General features: G+C 47.4%; 1 protein-coding gene and 1 long non-coding RNA gene across 2 annotated transcripts in view; one reads left to right on the forward strand and one right to left on the reverse strand.

The window, feature by feature from the left end:
- Positions 1 to 17903, forward strand: part of LOC308061682 — a 529572-nt gene that overhangs the window by 162772 nt on the left and 348897 nt on the right. The window lies entirely within an intron of this gene.
- The window catches only part of GRIK3 (glutamate ionotropic receptor kainate type subunit 3), a 127611-nt gene that overhangs the window by 42441 nt on the left and 67267 nt on the right, over positions 1 to 17903 (reverse strand). Inside the window, exons 2-6 of the mRNA XM_080381962.1 lie at positions 12437 to 12613; positions 10850 to 11107; positions 9298 to 9479; positions 4927 to 4980; positions 443 to 616 (exon numbers count right to left, since the gene is read on the reverse strand). Coding sequence (XP_080238088.1) covers positions 443 to 616; positions 4927 to 4980; positions 9298 to 9479; positions 10850 to 11107; positions 12437 to 12613 — 845 coding nt within the window. The remainder of the gene's footprint in view (positions 1 to 442; positions 617 to 4926; positions 4981 to 9297; positions 9480 to 10849; positions 11108 to 12436; positions 12614 to 17903) is intronic.

Raw genomic sequence — 17903 nt, forward strand, 5'->3', positions numbered from 1 at the left:
GTCTGAACAAGGGGTACAATACCCAGCTGATTGCAGCTCCCTCTCTTCTTGTTCCCAGCAGGGTGCTTCCCCACCGTGCTCAGCCCCTTCTGGAACTGAAATTTTGAATTTTGCTGGTCCTGGGGGCAGCTTTTTACTGGCAAGAAGGGAGGGGGAAGAGCACAGTGTCTGAAAATTAGCAAGTCCGTTGGCAGCTGGGCCTGCAAAAGGAGTGTTAGCACAGCAGTGGGCTGCACGGGATTCACCAGCCAAACTCACTGCATTTGAGGGACAGTTATTAAAGGATGGAAGTAAGTGCCCTGGGGAAGATACCTGGGGTGAGTTGTTACTAGTATAAGCACCAACAAGAATAACATAAAGGCCTTAATCGACATTCCTGCCTTCCCTGCCACTCTGGGCTGCTTCCCAGACTTCACCCGTGGTTTGTTTAAATTTCTCATACCATCATCACGCCATCGAGCAGTCCCAGCTCTGCCTTGGGCGCTGACTGCAGCCGCTCCATGGACCACTTGTCAATGATGGAGGACACATGCGGGTTCTCCACGTTGAGGATCCGGAAGCCGGTCAGGTTCACTCCAGAGTAGCGGTATGGTTCTAGGTCTAATGCATAAAGATCCTTAAAAGAGAGAAACCAGTTTAAACATTTTGTTTAGCTTTGTTTTGTTTGTCTTTTCTGTATCGGTTGGTGTCTGTGAAGTGAGAAGGCAGAGCCCACAGAAGGTGGGAGGTAGGACAATGCCCTCACAAATTCGGTGGGTTGTACTGTCTGTTGCCATCAGTCGCTGCTCGCAGGGCCTGGTAGGTGTGAGTGGAATTTGGGTGTCGTATGTGCAGGTTCACCCACACGCAGCAGAGGGAAACTCCTGCCAAAGAGCCCACGCTCTGCATACAAGAGGCAAGTGAATTATGGGGAGAAACCCAGAATCGCTATCTGTAACCACCCAAAAAGAGGCTTGTGAGCAAGGGGGAGGGGACGAGGCAGAGTTCCTCTACCCGAAGCTCCCTGGGGCCTTTCCATGGAGGATTTGCTGTAAGTGCTGAAGCCCACAGGGTGCTGCAGATGACAGAACAACTCTGAATGCAGAATGCCAATTTGCAGACGGCTATCAAAGAGGAACTAAGACGCATTTCTTGACATTACGACCAGCCTACACAGTCTGCAAATGAATGAGAGTGCCTTTTATAAGATTTGAAAAAACCACAGCCAGGCAGTCCTCAGCTCTGCTGGCAGCCAGCCCACAAGCATTGCCTGGCAGACAGTGAGAGAGGGGTATTTGGAGGCTTCTGCGAGTGCACTTCTTTAATGCATCTCTTGGCTCTGCTGCATGTCTAAATATTAACTTCAGTTCAGGGATTAACTTCAGTGCTCAGTAACCAGTCTGAGTAGTTTGGGGTTAGACAGCATGGCAAGAGCATACCACAGCTGATCTACTCTGCCAAAACCCAGGGCTGCTGACACGAGGGGGATCGTGGATGAATGTGGTGGAGAATGGCAGTCGGGAGGGTGCTTCATTAATGAGAATCATTTGTTGGATGGGACATATTTGATCAGAGTTTATCCTGAACAATTTCTGCAAGTGTTCAATGGTAATAAAAATGTGGGGAGGCAGAAAGGCAGCACCACTGTCTTCTTCGATAGGGTGTGTGTGTGTGTGTGAATATGGGAATGGTGTTAATTGCTCTCACAAGGGATTATAAAGACGAGTTTAAATACAGCATGAGATTATGTGTCCATTGCTTTTTTGTATAATGTGGCTACACCGGCAGGACCCAGCCACGCTGTGGGTTCACCCAGACACAGCGTCTGTCAGCAGTGAGCTATGTTCTGCCCACGGGGGAGCTGGAAAAGCACTGGTCCTAAACCACTGCCCTAAGCAAAGCATAACAAAATCAGCACTTGCCAGCAACTGAGACTTCATTCTCAGTGGGAGAGCAAGGAATTCTTATAGCTATTTTGCTTTAATAAGCTTTGGGGGTTTGATATTTTCCTTAAGCACTGGCCTCTGACTTTACACCCCCAAGGCATGTTGCTGATGGATGCCATGTTTTAATCTGCAGGTGCAGCCAGGGACGGAGTCATTAATCACACCCACAACAGAGTTCAGGGTCTTTGTTGTCTGGGGTTTTTTTCCCCTGAAAAATTGCAAGCACAAACCTCTACGTTTTACTAAAGGGCATTGTGGAAACCAGGCCATGATGCTGACTTTTAAATGACTTACAGTAAGTAAGGGCAAATACAGTTGTTTAACCTCAGACAGATGCTTCTATTATCTGGTTGTGAGGGTGTACAGTGGTCTGTGCCTGACCCACTGGAATAGATTTTTTTTTTTTTCAGAATTCATGACTTTTCGTCAGACACTTCAGATTGTATTCTGGAAATTGTTGTAGGGCAATAATTTTCTGTTGTAAATGCAGATCATTTTCCCCTTAGAATGTGACTCTATGTGACAAAACTGATCCACCAAGCTCCGGATCTCACGGTCCATCGCAGAGCTGCCAGCCCACCAGCCCCAGCCACCTTTCCAATCCTCTGGGTATTTTGGGTGCCCTCCCTGTCCTCCTGCTCTCCACTGACCCTTCATTTCACCAGGTTCCTATAGAAGCCAACCTCCCATCAGCTCCCTTCTTGGTTCCTGTTTAAATCTCAGCTGCACCTGATTTATCATCTCCTGGAATTAAGAGGATAATTAAGAATATAAGCCGAGTATCAGAACAGGGGGAGGTGTAGGGGGGATTGCCGTATCAGTTTATTCTGGATTTTCTGCTGCTGCCCAGCCACAAATTGAAACATCTGGTTCTATTTTCCACCTCATCTACACTCCCTTTCACTCATTATTTTCTGTACTTAAGATTAATTATCCCCTCCATCCTACTACCATTAACCAAATTTTGTTCTTGGTATTTCTGTGTGGCTCTTCCCCTTTCTCAGATATGCTCTCCCACCTCCCCAGTTGGAATTCCCAGCTTTGGTTCATCAGTCGTAGGTGACAATGCTGAGGTCTGATCCGCGCTGCATCCAGCATGCGCAGTAGGGAGCTGTAAAAGCAGGTGTCCGGGAAGGGCATCCTCCATCTGCTCTTGTGCAAAACAGCTCGTGGATAATGTGCCTTCCATGGATTGCTGAGGAACCCTGGCTGGGCACGGATTGCTTGGGCAGCTGTTGCTGGGAGGAGTGGCCGTGGCCCTAATGGGAGACGTGCATGTGCAGTGCCACCGGGCTAACAAACTGTCATGTGTTCAGTCGTGAGTGCACTTGTGTTGTGCCATGACCCTCAGGTAAACAAGTTAAACAAGTACCTGATTATCAACACCAGTGGAAAACGGCGGGTTTGGCCTAGCACCTCATCGAGAGCAGGCAGGCTGGGTGTCTAAGTTTTGTTTATGTCAACTCAAAGCCCAGGAAGAGATTCCTGCTTCTGCCCGTCTGTAACTTGCAGCAGCTGTGACAGTATGCAGCGGGGAAACTTTGGTATTTGCAAGGACTCATTGCTACAAGCTGCCCAGAAATTCCTAGAAGTGTTGAGTTTAAGGGGGTTGTCACTGCTTGGATGTCACACTTTGCAGGATGTAAAAGCTGTGCATGCATTAGACAGAGGCTCGCAAGTGTTCCTCCTCCTCTGGTAGGAAAGGCTGATGGGCCTCCTCATGCTGAAGTCAGTGAACTGTAGTCTTGCAGCCTAGCAAAATGTTGAAGCATTTCATGCCAAGTGTTGATACACTGTGCTCAGTATTGACTAGGGACCTTTTAGAAACATTCAGTATAACATAATAGACTAATTCATTAGCACCCCATGGGTCCTGTACTGTAGAAGCTGAAGCACATGCATTGCAAGCTAGGAAAACATTGCCTTAAGGAATGACAGATTAAAATATCTTTCCCATGATATAACTGTTATTTCAGGAAAGTGGCATTAATTGTGATTGCTTATCTATTAATTTATTATAATTCTTCTTTTCCCACCTCCAGGCTGTACCTACACATGAAATGTACTCTAGGCTCAGCTGGGGCTGATTAATAGGAGGTTATCTGGGAAATGCTTAAAGCTGCCTGGAATAGATAATGGCAGCAGGGGTAATTAAAATGTCTTTTGCATTTGAAAAATAAATTTTGCAGTTTTTAAGGGTTGGTTTAGTCTGTTTGTTTCCTAAAGGCAAAAAGATAAATTGGTTTTTCAAAATCACACAAAATTCAACAGTATACTAGACAGTAGTATCCTAAATGGAAACAGAAGTGGCATGCCAAGAAACCCAAACCAAAATGCCTCCTGGAGTCAAAGAACCGGCCTGTGTTTAACCAGAGCAGACTTAATTTCAAGCTGAGTTCTTCTCATGCAAAATAAACCTGTGGTGCTGAGCTCTCGACCACAGCAGGGCTGCTCCTGGCTCTAAGGGAGCCCTAGATGAACACAGAGGAGCACATCCCCGGTTCTTACTGATACTCAGCCCCATCACATCCTGTCTGTGGGACTACAGCCTCACCAGTTCACACATGGGCTCATCCTTCAGTGCGTGGGTAGCTGCACTGAAATCGAAATGACTGGGAAGGGAAATAAACCTAGAACCTACATCTGTGCAAAGCCGGAGCAGCTCCAAAGGAGCGAGCCAGTCCAAAAGCAGTGAAAGAAAAGACTGACATCTCAGAATGAGCACCGGGCAATACTGCAGTTGTGGAGATGTTACAGCCAAATCATTGTGGTCTGATTTTAACCTGAAGATAAATCTAGCCCTGCTCTCACCTCCTGTTAGGTTACCAGACCTCTCTTTCCCTGTCTTTTCCCACCCCACTGCTTTAGTGTCCCGCAGCTGTGCAATGCATGCCCTGGACAGGACACCAGCCCGCTTCCCTGCCTCCTGAACTGCCTCCTCACTCCCCACTGCAGCTCAGCAGTGAGTGTAAAAGGTGTTTGCACAGATTAGATACTTTACCAGAGTGGTGAAGATGAAGTGGTAGTATTCTGTCATCATTCCCATTGCCATGGCCTTGAGGAGAGTAGGGAAAGGAGGTTAGTAAGAGTGGATACAAGAATATAACAGTCAAGCAACATAAACCTCTACAGAGCTGATCTGGTAAATGCGGCAGGAGACAGGCCCAGGAACCCAGAAGCTGGGTCCTGATCAGTCCTGTGAAGCAGTTACACATGTGCTTAGCCAGCAAGGGGCCTGTGCTTAAGTGCTGAACTGAACTGTGGTCCTCGAACCTTTCTGAAACAGCAGCAAAGCCCCAGTGTCCAGCTCCTGCAGAGGCTGGTGGCATTTCTGGGTGTTGCTGTGCCACAGAAGGCTGGGACACTGTGGCACACCACTGTGCTCACAGATCACTCATGGTGCAAAATCTCCAGGGCTACAGGCTTGCTTCTGTCGGCATGGCTGGGAGAAAGGGGTTTGCCTTTCCTTCTCAGATACCAACAACGAGCAACCTTCCATAAACCCACGCTGAATGACCACAAGCAGCCTGTTCTTATGGTTACAAGTCCGTGTGCTGGCTCGGAAGCTAAGTAAAAGGCTTTTTATTTCTTACGTGTATTTCTGGTGCTCTGCATCCCTTCCCCTTCAGTGTCCATTCGTATAATGAATATGTACAGCTCTTGCCTGTGTGTCTCTACTTCCTGCATCCAATAACCAGATTCTAACGTAGTGCCTGGTTTACAAATGGGCCAGTGAAAGTATAGGCACAGGGGTGGGGAGTGGGAACATCTCCCGTCTCTCAGCCCTTGGAGATTGTGGTCCAGACCTGCAGGCTCTTGGCCAGCCCAAGCTCTGGTTGTGCCAGCTCCGACATGAAGGATGGTTTGTGCAGATTGCTGAGATTTGCATAACTGAGCACTAGAGAGAACATGTTGTTCTGTGAGGTTTGTTGGAGGATGACTGTGGGCTGAAGGGACCTCGGCTGGATGAGCTTGTTCAGGCCCTACACAACAGGAGGGGAACGTGTTTCTGTCTGTGAGAAAGATCACCTTGAAGTTGGTGGCTGGCAAAAGGAAAGAGATACCCATGGCTTTGACTGTGATGCTGACTCTCTGAGCATGTTTTCTAGAGAAAACACATGCAAGAGCACTTCAAAATCTCCACTGATGGGAAAGTGACTTCGAGTCCCCCCAGGAAAGATTTTTGCTAAAATTACTAGGGCAGAATTTAGCTCTGAGGAAGGAAGTGGCAGTTTGAAAAGAAGTGAGATGTCAAAAAACAAGGGAAAAGGAAAGGATCTAGATCACAAGCCTAGATATAAGTCTATTGTGTGATTTTTACCACCACGTTTCCTGGCCTGGAAATACCTTTTGGAAAGCCTGGCAGCACCTTCTGGAAAGCCTGGCAGCTGTCTCTGCAGCAGCGTGCTGTCCCGTCCCCCTCCTCCCTGCCTGGTCGGTGGGTCTGTGGGGCGGCCTCATAGCCCTATGCTGAGCTGCACCCTTGGGTGCAAAAAGCAGGAGCAGGGACTGACACCGCAGTATGTGAGGCATCACTTGGAGGATGGGAAACCAATTGAGAGTAAATCATGAGATTCCAGTTCAGATTCTACAGCTGGATCATTTCAGTGGTAGACGAAGAGTCCAGACCCGCTGTAAGAAGCAAGCTCCAGCTCCCCAGTACTGGCAGCCTGTGTGCGGGATACATCTGGGTTTGTGGGGAAATGAATAAATGATAAACCTGGTGGATAAGCTACAGGCGATCGCCAGGATGAGAAGGGGAGCTCCATTAAAGTTAAGACAGGCACATCTGTGCACTGCAGAGTGCAGCAACTGTTCAGAGACAGCTGCCAAGGAGAACAGAGAAGCTGGGAAGCCAGAGAACAGACGTAAAACATTAACAAGTGACCAAAAATGAGCAAGGCCAGAGAAGTTGAAGTAGGACAGGAAGGTCTTGTGAGCAGGCCTAGCTCTGTAATAGGTTTCTACAATGATTTCTTTGTCCAAAAGGGTAAAATAACAAATTGTTTGGTGCCTCAGTCACTCCAAGGAACCCAGACTGGAGCAGTATGTGGCAATGTCATCTGTATGTCTTTGTGTCAGCTCTTGTGTGGTTATTCACGGATTACTAATCCATGGGGGATTTTTTTACTACTCCAGTTTAAAAATACCGCCCAGACTATCAGTGAAGTCTGCTACTCGTGTGCTGTGGGAGCGTGTTACCTTAAATAACTTGGGAGCAAGATCTGGACTGGCAGGATGGTGTGTGCTTAGTCAGAGCTACCTTAGTGTATCTAGGCTGTAGTTTCTCAAACCTTCTGTTACCTAAAGACTCACAGTTAAAATCAGTAACAAGCAGTAGAAATTTTAGCACAAGTCTTGAGCGAACTTTTTTGCCACCCTGTGTGGTGCTGGGTGGGCAGCGCAGCCGAGGGGCTCCAAGGACCTTGCCTGAAGCAAACACCAGAGCCCAAACATCTGCAAAACTAACTGGGTTTTTTTTTTGTTTTGTTTTAAAGTGGTTACCAAAATGTTACAAAGGGTAAACACTAGCAATAATATATGAACATTATTGTTTCCAGGCCAGACAAGGCTGGGCCACTCTTCCCTGACTTTTTTTGCAGTCCAGTTTTGTTTCCGTGTGGTGTTCTAACACTGCAAAGCGAAAGCAGGCTGCCCTCTTCCAGGAGGTGCTTTTGGCTTTACCCAGTTGGTACCTGCAGTGCCTGTGTGACGCAGGGCGTGAGGCGGGCAGCGTGGAGTGCGGGTGGGAAGCCTGGTTTTCTATCCTGTCCTATAGAAAGGAAAAAGCTGTTTCACGAGCAAAGGTGGCACCACTGGATGTGCATTTCTTGATATGAGTAAAAAATTTAGGAACAGATGAGGTTTCTGAGCTTCCCAATTCTCCAGCAGGTGTGAGTGCCAACGGTGGGAGAGACACAAGGGTCACGGTGTGCACCGTTCAGAGCCTCCCTGGTGTTCAACCGGCACGTGCAACTGCTCAGAGGCCAGCCAGGATGTGGGCTGGGTTTATGCACCTTCCCAAACTCTGTAAATATTGAACAGTTTTTTTCCCCTGATAATACTGCTAAGCTGAAAACCATGGCTTTGGGTCCTGAGAAAAAGCAACACACGCACAAAACCAGGCAGAAGGACTTAGAAAGACTTCTTTCCCCCTAGTCCCTGCTCTCCTCCATCTTCCTCACTCTGCGCTCACAGTGATGAGCAGAGCAGATGGTACAATAAACTATAATAAACTGCATAATAAGTGAACAGCACCAAACACAGCCAGCATGTTAAAATAATAGGCAGGAGACAATGAGTCCCTTATATTGCTTTCTTTAATAATCCCTCCCAGGCTTTCTGATTTCTCTGAGCACTTCCCTTCATTTTGCATCAGGCAGGCTGCAAGGGAAGTCTCTTTCCATGTGCTTGCTGTCTCAGCCCTTCAGGGGATTTATTTAATCTATGTGGTAGTGTCTTGCTGGGCTGATACGAGCAACACTTCCAGTGGCTGGTTCTTAGCATTCTTGGTGAAAGCGTTTCCTCTGCTTGCAACCTAAAGGCACTTGGAAATGAGGAGGAGCCGGGGTGAGCAGCAAACCTTCTGGTCTGCAAAAGAAAAATGCCAGGGGAGGAACTCGGGGAAAAAGGAGAGAGACCAAATGAATGGAAAATCACTGACATCTGGCTTAGAGTCCAAGAATTGCACACAGTGCTCATGAAGGGACAGAGGATGCTGTCCCTCCCCGGCTGGCCCGGTCCTGGCTGCTTGCAGCAAGACGCAGGATGCGTGCACAGCTTGGGAAATAGCTAAGCAAAACGAAGTGGTTTGTACCCTGCCCCTCTGTATGGACACGTATTCACAAACCTGGGGGCATGAAGCAGCACAGACGGGAAAGAAGATATTTAAAATCGGCAAGCATGAAAAGCTCGTACAGGGCTAAATGAACAGTGACAGAAGTGGCCCAGAGCAGAGCCCTGCCTGATGCCCTGCCTGGAAGAGAAAAGCAAACGTGGCTCCAGACGGCGGCGGGTGGAGGGCAGGGGCTGGGGCTGCGCGGCCGCGGAGGGGAGCGGGACAGCAGCCTGGTCTCGGCGCTGCGTTCCACACAGCCGCTTGGCACCTTCTCCTCCCGCAACATTGGTTCCTTCTTACCGCTTTTTGATACTTCCAGGTTTTCCGTGAAAACTACATTTTCCGTAGGAATCCTATAGTATCCTTGAAGAGTGTGTATGTTGTAGCTCTCAGTGTGGCTGTGGGTTGTGGGCAGAGGGAAAGCTGCAGGTCTGCACCCCTGCCTGCGGGGCCCTCCCTGCGGGACGGCCGCCCTGTACTCGGGGGTCCCTCGGTGGGGCCAATTCTGCTTCGCCCCCATCACCCCCCGCTCACCTGCTTGAGGATCTGAGCTGCCATCAGGTGGCTGCAGTCGAAGATGATGCGGAATTCCCTGCCCCGCTTCATCTCCTTCAGCAGCGGCCGGGCATCGTCGGTGTCCAGCGGGAGCTGGCGGATTTTCAGTCGGATGTTGTACCTTGATGGGGCCATGATGAGCTCTTGCAGCCGTATAAGGCCTTCAAGCATCGCACAAAGACAAACCCACACTGTTACAGACAAATCTGCCTTTGCCCTGCAGGCTGGCTATCACAGCAAGTTATTTCCTCCTATATCGTTTTATGGAATGCAGTCAAGACTTTCCTCCCTCCCTCAAATGGCCATTGCTAAAGGTATCAAAACCAAGGCATCACGTATCAATTGTTAAAGACCCAAGAAGCTTCCAGAGCGGTTGTTGTAAGGCAGGATGGCTTTTCCTGGTGTTTCCCTGCTGCCCCTACGTCCAGCCATGGTAGAGCTGTAGTCCCTGCACTAGATCGGAAGAGGAGAACAGCAGATTGGTCCTAACCTTCGACATCTCTGGGATCATGACATATTTTCTTAAGCAAATGTGTCCTTGAGAAAGGACAGAATGTGATAATCAGCTACACAACAAATTAAAATCCATAGTATTTACCATGCAGAACAGCAAAGGGAAAAAAATGAGTATGCACTTAGATTTATGAACAGCATAGCTCCTAACAGTCACTTAATCACAACTTGTAACTTTCTTACTACCCTTAGAATTCATTTCTTTTTTATGCAGAAGATACAAAGCGGTGCTGGATGCAGCTGAGCAGGAATTATTGGTATCTAATGTTGCAAGAAGAAATTCAGCAGATGCCTATTGCAAGGAGTAAAAGAGAAGTACTTTCCTCTGCATAGTAGAAAAAATACATTAGAATATGCCGTGAAGGGAACATACTGTGACCCACATTTGCAAAACAGGAATGTCAAACTGTGTTCTCATCAGCCCTCCCCTAAAGAAACCATTTGGTTTAGTGGAATTAGGTTGGACAGGCTATCCAATGTGTCTTTTGTTTGGGTTTGTTTTTTTTTAATCTATAGTGCTGTGCAGTGCTTTGCTTTGTTTAACCATCAACAGCTTTCTTTATGTGAAAAACTTTGTCAGCTATGTTTTATAGAATTAGCCAGAAAACAAAAAACTTTCCAGAACTGCTTTTGCTTTTAGCTGGGAAACTGCACCCTCAATGGCAGCCACAGACCAAGGTCTTTGCTTGTGTAAATGGGCACTGCGGTGCCAGACACAGCCATGCTGAGCCAGATCACACCAGCGGACAATTAATCCTCCCCTTGACCCTTTGTCAGCTGGGGTGGTGCTGGGGGTTACCCACTTCCTAAGCGCTTTGTGAATGAAATGCTCCAGAAGGGATGCCAGGGCCTTCCGCAACACTCGCCTGAAGGCCTGGGAACCAGTGTGTCCCCGTGCACCGATCACTGCACGGGCCGTCATTTTGCTCCTAAAAGGCTTCATTAGAAAAATTCCTAAATGACACGCACAACAAACACGTCTCCTGGATTCCTCCGTTAAAACCCCTCCTTCACCTACCTGTACTGTCATCGTAAACCACAGTGGCTGACCTCCATTTCAGGTACTGCACGAGGTCCAGAATGGCATGGCTAAGGGAGGCGTAGTCGGGATACAGGTTGACATAGAAAGTGTCCTTGTTATCCAAAGGGTGATGCTTCCATCGAAGCTGTATGTGGGGGACTTCCAGGGCGTTGCAAATAGACTGGACAGCATTGGTACAGGAGCCTTGGGAAGGTCCGAATATTGCCACGACCCCCAGAGCGAGCTGGTCACAGGCTGGAAAAGGAAGGGAGCGATGCTGTCAGTGTCGTACAGGGCACCTCTGTGCGAGCGGGGAGCGCCCGGGCAGCCGGGGGGGCACAAACCATGGAGCAGTGGACAGACAGACAAGCTTCTGGGCACTAACAGCAGCTAATCACAACAGTGACGGGGCAGAAGAGAGAGGGGGAATTATGGCAGGTGGGGTCTGGAGCGGTGGGAGGCACAGACGTGTTTCCAGAGGAGGCAATGACGGTTATGGTGTGTTAAAAAATGGCTGAGCCTCCAGAGTTGTGAAAGAAATATCCTGAGATGATCAGAATTGCCCAGACAAAGGCATTTTTTCATCAATTTTAATATATTTCTTTTTCTGCAAAATAATGGTTCTCATAGATTTCTTCAGGTTTTCACTGGGAAATCAAAAGAGAACAATTGCATTTGGGGCTGCATTTTTAGGGGGGGGAGGGGAAGTAAAAGTTTTTTTGAGGAATAGAAACAGGTGATTTCTCACCTGCCTCTGCAGGTCCTTCCGAACTGAATGCTTAGCACTGTCAGCAGGAGCTTTGCGATGGCCACGTTTCATTAAAAGATTTTAGGAAGGCAACTGCTGCCAGCCCAAGAGAGGCACGAACGCAGAGAGCAGCTGAGGCACGCGGGTCCCCCCAGGATGCACGTGCCCCTGGTGCGGGTCCTGCGCGTTCTGCTCCTGTCCCAACACTTGGTGCAGCCAGCTTGGGTGCTGCCAGCCGCCCGGCACAGCAGTGCCAGGCAGAGCCCTGGGGAAACCTCCAAAACAAAACAATCTCCAAAAGGGACAGCGCAGCCAGTGAGCTCGCCTGCGAGAAGATACGCCCTCTCCGGTGACGCCCCTCTTTTAATTGTGAGCAGGCTGCAGGTTTCATCTCTCCCAAAAAAGAAGCAAACTCAGCAAGCCCTCAGGTCACCAGCCCCACAGCCTTTGCTGTGTAGTCCCATTTCTTCCCTCCCCTTCAGTAATTCAAGCGGGCGGCTGTTATCTGATAATAAAAAAATGACTGTTGGGAAGAGAACAGAATACCTGCGCTATGGATGTTGAAACTGCTGGGGAAACCGTAAAATAAACAAAGGCATGGCCTACGGACCTTCGCTCAGGATTAGAAGCAAACACTGAAAGGAGTTTCGTGAGGTTTGCAGAGGGAAAAAAGAATAGTTGTTCCCCTTATATTAAAATGCCTCTGGAAGGTCAGCTCCTGGAGGAGTTCTCATCTAGATCGCTGACTAGTCTCAAGTGAAACCGTGCCTTTTTTTTTTTTTTTCCCCATGAATAAATGGCCACAAAGCTGCTAAGAAGTGTGCTGTGCTTCTTACCTTTCTTAGTTGCTTCAAAGCTGTCGTGGAAGTGTATCCTCTGAATGTCGTAGGTTAGGGTCGTGTTAGGCAACAAAGTTCTGTTTCTGTTAATAATATTGGCAGAAAACCTGAAGGCTTGCTCCTCAGCGCTCATAACCTGGGTATTGGGGCCATCTGCGTACTCAAAGATTCCTCCTGCAAGACGAGACAAACCCAGCATTAAGCCACGTAAATTTGATTCACAATCTTACGTAGCAAGGACGAGATGACTGTTGGACAGAGCTGTGGCATTTGCAGGCTGAACAAGGCTTGCTCCAGGATATTTTCTGGACTGAAGTAAAGACATGCAAACTTTTTTTGGTTTTTTTTGTCATATACTGGTTCATGAAAATGTTCTGAATACCAGCTTTGCAGGGCAATAGGGGACAAATTTAAAGCCTTGGAATATTTTTATGAGACAGATGAGTGCCTTCCCATAAAACTTTAGGACCAGACCTTGGGAAGTGTGGACAGGCCCATTGCTCAGCTGCAGAGATGCTCCAGGTTTGCTATGAGGAGTTACTGTGGTCCAAAGCTGGCACTGCCCTTCCCTCTGGGCCACACTGGCCCCCTCCCCGCCTTGTCCACCCATCACCAAGCCCTCACGCAGGGGGCAGGCAATGCAGCACTGCTGCTTGCTATTTTTAGTGCCATGTTTAGTGCCCTTCTCATCTTCTGTTGTTCCTCATGTTTAGTTATCCAAGTTCTTAATTCAGACCAGCAGAGACTTCTGAATTTGTCTACCCTACAGCTTATCTGCTCAATAATGCACATCTTGAATGCATGCTTTCCCGTGTTCAAAAGTTGTTAATGCCATTACACCTCCCCAAGGGCGACAAGCTCATGTCACAGTATCGCTGGGTTTCTTGGCTCTGTATCTGTGAGTCTTGTCCTCAGTTCCCCACTGACAGCCACTCTAATTGAAGTGACTCAGTGCAGGTGTAAATTATGTAATTGTGTGTCCTTGTCTGAGTTGTAGGCACCGTCTTGTGCCCCTTACAGAACCATGGAAAGACACATAAACCTTGCTCTATCTTATTAAAAAATAAACCAAAATAATTAATGGATGAGCGAGATAAGCACATGCAATTGGTAACAGATGGTCTCCGGGTTCATTAGCAGAAGGAAAATCTTCCTCTTCAATTTAAGGTAGTCCTAAAATATTTTGTTATAGACAACAGATGTCTACCCAGCCCTCCTAGCTTTCAAGTAACTGCATGAATCCTCCTCCAGGAGCCAGAACACGTTACCTCTAGTTTTTGTGGCAATTTGGTGTTAGCCGAGATGCCAGTTTGGCAAGAGCCAAGTTGACATTTCTGTGGACAACCGTGCTCTGGGCATCCTCCCAGGAACCCGACCAAAGCGCCGTGGGCTGTGCAAACCACAGTAGCAATGCTTGGAGATGTTCACAGTGGGGGTGCAAAGGAAGTTTCATAAAGCCTCTGACTTTTCTGCTCCTCATGATTGTGGCAAGTCACTTCCCTCCTCTTCCCCTGCAGACTTTGTGCATCTATGTCCCCAGATATAAAGTGAGTGTGGTAATTAATTTACATTTATAAACATCCAGAAATGTTTGAGCTGTTCACTGCATGTATGTGGTAGAAAAAAATATTCCTGATCTCAGTACTAACCTTGGTGGTAGGGGGAAGAGTAAAGAAAAACAGGCTGAATGCTCGTTCTGGAGACCCATTTCAGTCCCATGCGAGCTTCAGCAAGTCATTTATGACCAACTTTTCGATCTAGAATGCCTAGCAGTTTAGGCAGGAGCCTAGCAAATTTTCCAAGTGCCTCATTCTCGCTGGATCATGCCAATACACGAGGTTATTGTCCAGTGCAAGGAAAATTATTCATCCATATCAAAGTTGGCACATGCTGGTAGCTCAGTCTAAGCTCCTTAGGGCAGAGGAAGTTCATACACATTATTACAGCAGAAACAATAAACAAAACTAAAGTGAGCGTGAGATTCATCCCTGTCTTTCTGCTCAAAGCTTTACTGTCCAGAACGTTTTAGCAAGGGATTTTTTGTTTTCTAGCATCATTCTGAAGTGATAACTGGGTTCATGTTACATTGATTATCAACTAGCTGACATGAGGCTTTCTCCTAGCCCAGAGCTTTCAGGGTTGCTTTGGAGCATGTCTTATTATGATAGAATATAGGACAGGGGATGTGGATTATTGGTGTTTGATCCCAAATAAATTCACGTTCCAGACATCCAACTGGATATAATAGGCTTTTTGACAGAAAAGAATTTTCTGTGCAGCCACCCAATACCTTGAATTTAGTGCCGAGCAATGAGAAAGCAGACAGGCAGAAGTAACGTATTTCTGGTGATATTGCAGGATGCTGAATATATCGGTACAATGCGAAATCTACTGCAGTTGTGAAGGTGTTGAAGAGTGGCCACCACATGCAACAGTCTGCCCTTTTTCTCAGAAACTCAGGGGGCAGAGAGTGCCTGACGGCAGATCTGCACAGCAGCAGCTCCCCGCGCCTGGGGATCGCACGCGGCCGTCCCACTTGGCTTGTGCGCCTCTCCTTCAGAGATGTTCATTCCGATCATTATTTAAAGAGCCTAATAACCAGCTTGAAACAGCTGATTAATGCGTAATCTTCGTCATGATTACATAGCATAACTGGCATTAATTTGAAAAGCCAGCTAATTATCAAAATAATTGTTGCAGCTTTTTCATTTGAGCAAAATGGAGAATATCAGCTTGTGCTATTGAGAGAATGAGGGGTGTGACATCAGCTGGCAGATCACCGGGTTGGAGGGACCCCATGCGTCCCCCGCCACCCTCAACAGGAAAGATGAAGCAATGCGAGGCTGGATAATCTGCTGCAAAGTGTTTGGGCAAACAAACTGGGTCAGCTCTCCCTGTGCTTCCTGGAGAGAATGATGGTATGTGGGTATTGCAACAGTAACCTCACTGTGGCTTTACACTTAGAAAAATATAGAAAGTCAACGGGCTATAAAAAGTCAGCAACAAAACAGTTTCTGCTTTTATATACTACATATAAACAAGTTTAATCTGAGAGAGTAAAAGTGAAGCTCCTTTGGTGTTGCTGTCTCTCTCTAAACCATTTTTGCCTCCGCCCTATTTTTGAAGTTATTTCAAATGTCCTGAAGGTTGATGGATGCTGCTCACTTGACCTGGTGCTAACGACCATTTCCCAGTGTTGCCTCTGTCTGTTCAGGTCCCCGCTTCCCCTTCCTTCTTTCTTTACCTCCCGTGGCTTTACAGACAGATAAAGACAGCTGTGCTGAGGTCTGTCACGCTTTGGAATGTCCTCCTGAGGTTCATGAGAGTATTTTCTGCCTAATTTGTCCTGGAAGGGACCATGCTGTTTCCTTGACCAGTCAATACAGCCCACAGACTACTGCAACGCCACGTGTCGTTTAACACACACTGAGGTTTATCAACTTCATGTGGAGTTTGTTTGCCTATGTGTTTTTCCCTGAAAACCTCCTTTTATGCCACATTTTTTACAGCCTTTAGTGCAGTGGGGTCCAGGTCTGGGAGTCAGCCTTGCAGGAGATACCTCAGCACAAACTGTCGATACCTTCTGAGGCAGGACAGGCTCAAACGCTCCCAACTGTTACCACTTCTACAGTTTTTTTGATGCAGTCATCCATGATTACGCCTGACTTCTTGGATTTTAAATATCAATCACCAGGCAGGTTAAATAATTATTCAGTTGTCTTTTACCTTTAAAGCAGGCTAATTGCTCTCCAGAGAATGTCAATTAGTGTACAGCAAAACACGCTAATTAGAATCAACTTTGCATCTTGTTATTTTACTTGATGACCACTGACATTGCTGCTGAGGTGGGAATTTTAAAAATTCAAAATGAGAATCCAAAACAAACACCTGGAACTCTCCCTTCGATGTAAACCAGAAGTGCAATAGCTGGACCGGGATGCAGGAATGAGGTTGGTGCTGCACGTGAAGGGAGGTTTAGCCCCGAAACACAGGGGATCTCTCTCTGAGTCGCAGAAAATTAGCCTCTCTGCTCAGGGTAAAATCCAGATCCCATGAAACACCTGAAATCCCACTGGTGCTAATTAGAACATGTCCAAGTCTGTCTGCATCAAGCAAAGCCACACTGCCCTACTTCCACCCCCATCCAGGGGGTGATGCTGGAAGACCTTTGGAAGGGCCCCAGGAGCAAGCCAGAAAGAAGCCTGGCCAATGGGATGGGAATCCTTTCCCAGCATTCCGGCTTATCCTGAGCTATGGCTGTGCAAGCTGAATGCAATTGGAGTTATTTTTAGCTTTGTTGAAAGCTAAGTCAAGAAAGTCAAAGTATTTTAGGTTTTCACTTTCTCCCCTCTTCCCCTTTTTAACAAAACAAACAGCTTCATTCTCGGAAAGAAAATTCCAACAGCCCTCAGCGTGTGGTGTGATCTCTTATCTTTTACTCCTTATAAAATCACTGAGTTACTTAGCTTTGAAGAACAACTATTTCTGATAACACTTTTCTCTCCCCCGCTGACAGTGTTGTTAACACATTTAGACAGCTTTCTGACAGTCTCTTTCCATGTGACATCCTGGAAGGAATACTTCTTTTGAAATGGCTCTTAGTGAGGATGGAGCCAGCCCGAGCTCCTCCAGGGACACCAGAGCTCCTGCCTGTATCGCAGACCTCTCGTGCCCAGAGATCTGTGTTTTATGTATTATTTTCGCTGAGGTTACACAATGTCTTTCCTGTTGAGCAGCAGGGCTGGCAGTGGCATGGCAACCTGTCCTCTTCTGATAGGCTGTGTTTTGGGGACAATGTTAGCAAACGGGCTGATCAGGACCGGTACATGCAATTTAGTGCCTGTTCCTGCAGGATGCCACTGGCAGGTGCCCGAGGCAGGAAGGTGGAGAGCCTTTCCTCACCAGATGTGCCTCCCCCAGGAAGGCTTCGAGAACTGATGCTTCTGTTTATCTGACCAGTCCAGTGGAGAGAATTTCACTGTCATGGTCCAAGTCCCTCCAGGGCTGGTGGTTATACCAATGGAGAGAAATGAGATAACGCTGGTGGGAAGTAAATGAAAGCTCTCAGGAGCATGAGGTTGTGCACTGGGAATGGAGCTAAAACTCCCAGACACTGCCCATCAGCGTAGGACTGTTAAAATCTCAGATGCAATAATATGAGTGCAGTGAAAGCAGCAAAATCCGGAAGGCAATAAACAAATAAGTAAATAAACAAATAAATATCTATCTATATATAAAAGCAGTGACAGATTTGTTCATGAGAAATATCTCCTTGCTCCCCAATGAGCTGCTACTATAAAATGTTCCACAAGTGACTGCAGCTAAAGCTGGAGTTGGTCCCTCATTCATCCAGGAGTTGAGTGGAGCCCCTATATCTGATGTTGATGCCAGCTGGTGTTCTCCAAACAGAAACAAAATCATCCTAGCACTGTCGAGGAACATTGGGGACTCCCTCCCTGCAGCC

The sequence above is a fragment of the Falco punctatus genome (assembly GCF_963210335.1).
Source record: "Falco punctatus genome assembly, chromosome: 3".
Classification (NCBI taxonomy): domain Eukaryota; kingdom Metazoa; phylum Chordata; class Aves; order Falconiformes; family Falconidae; genus Falco; species Falco punctatus.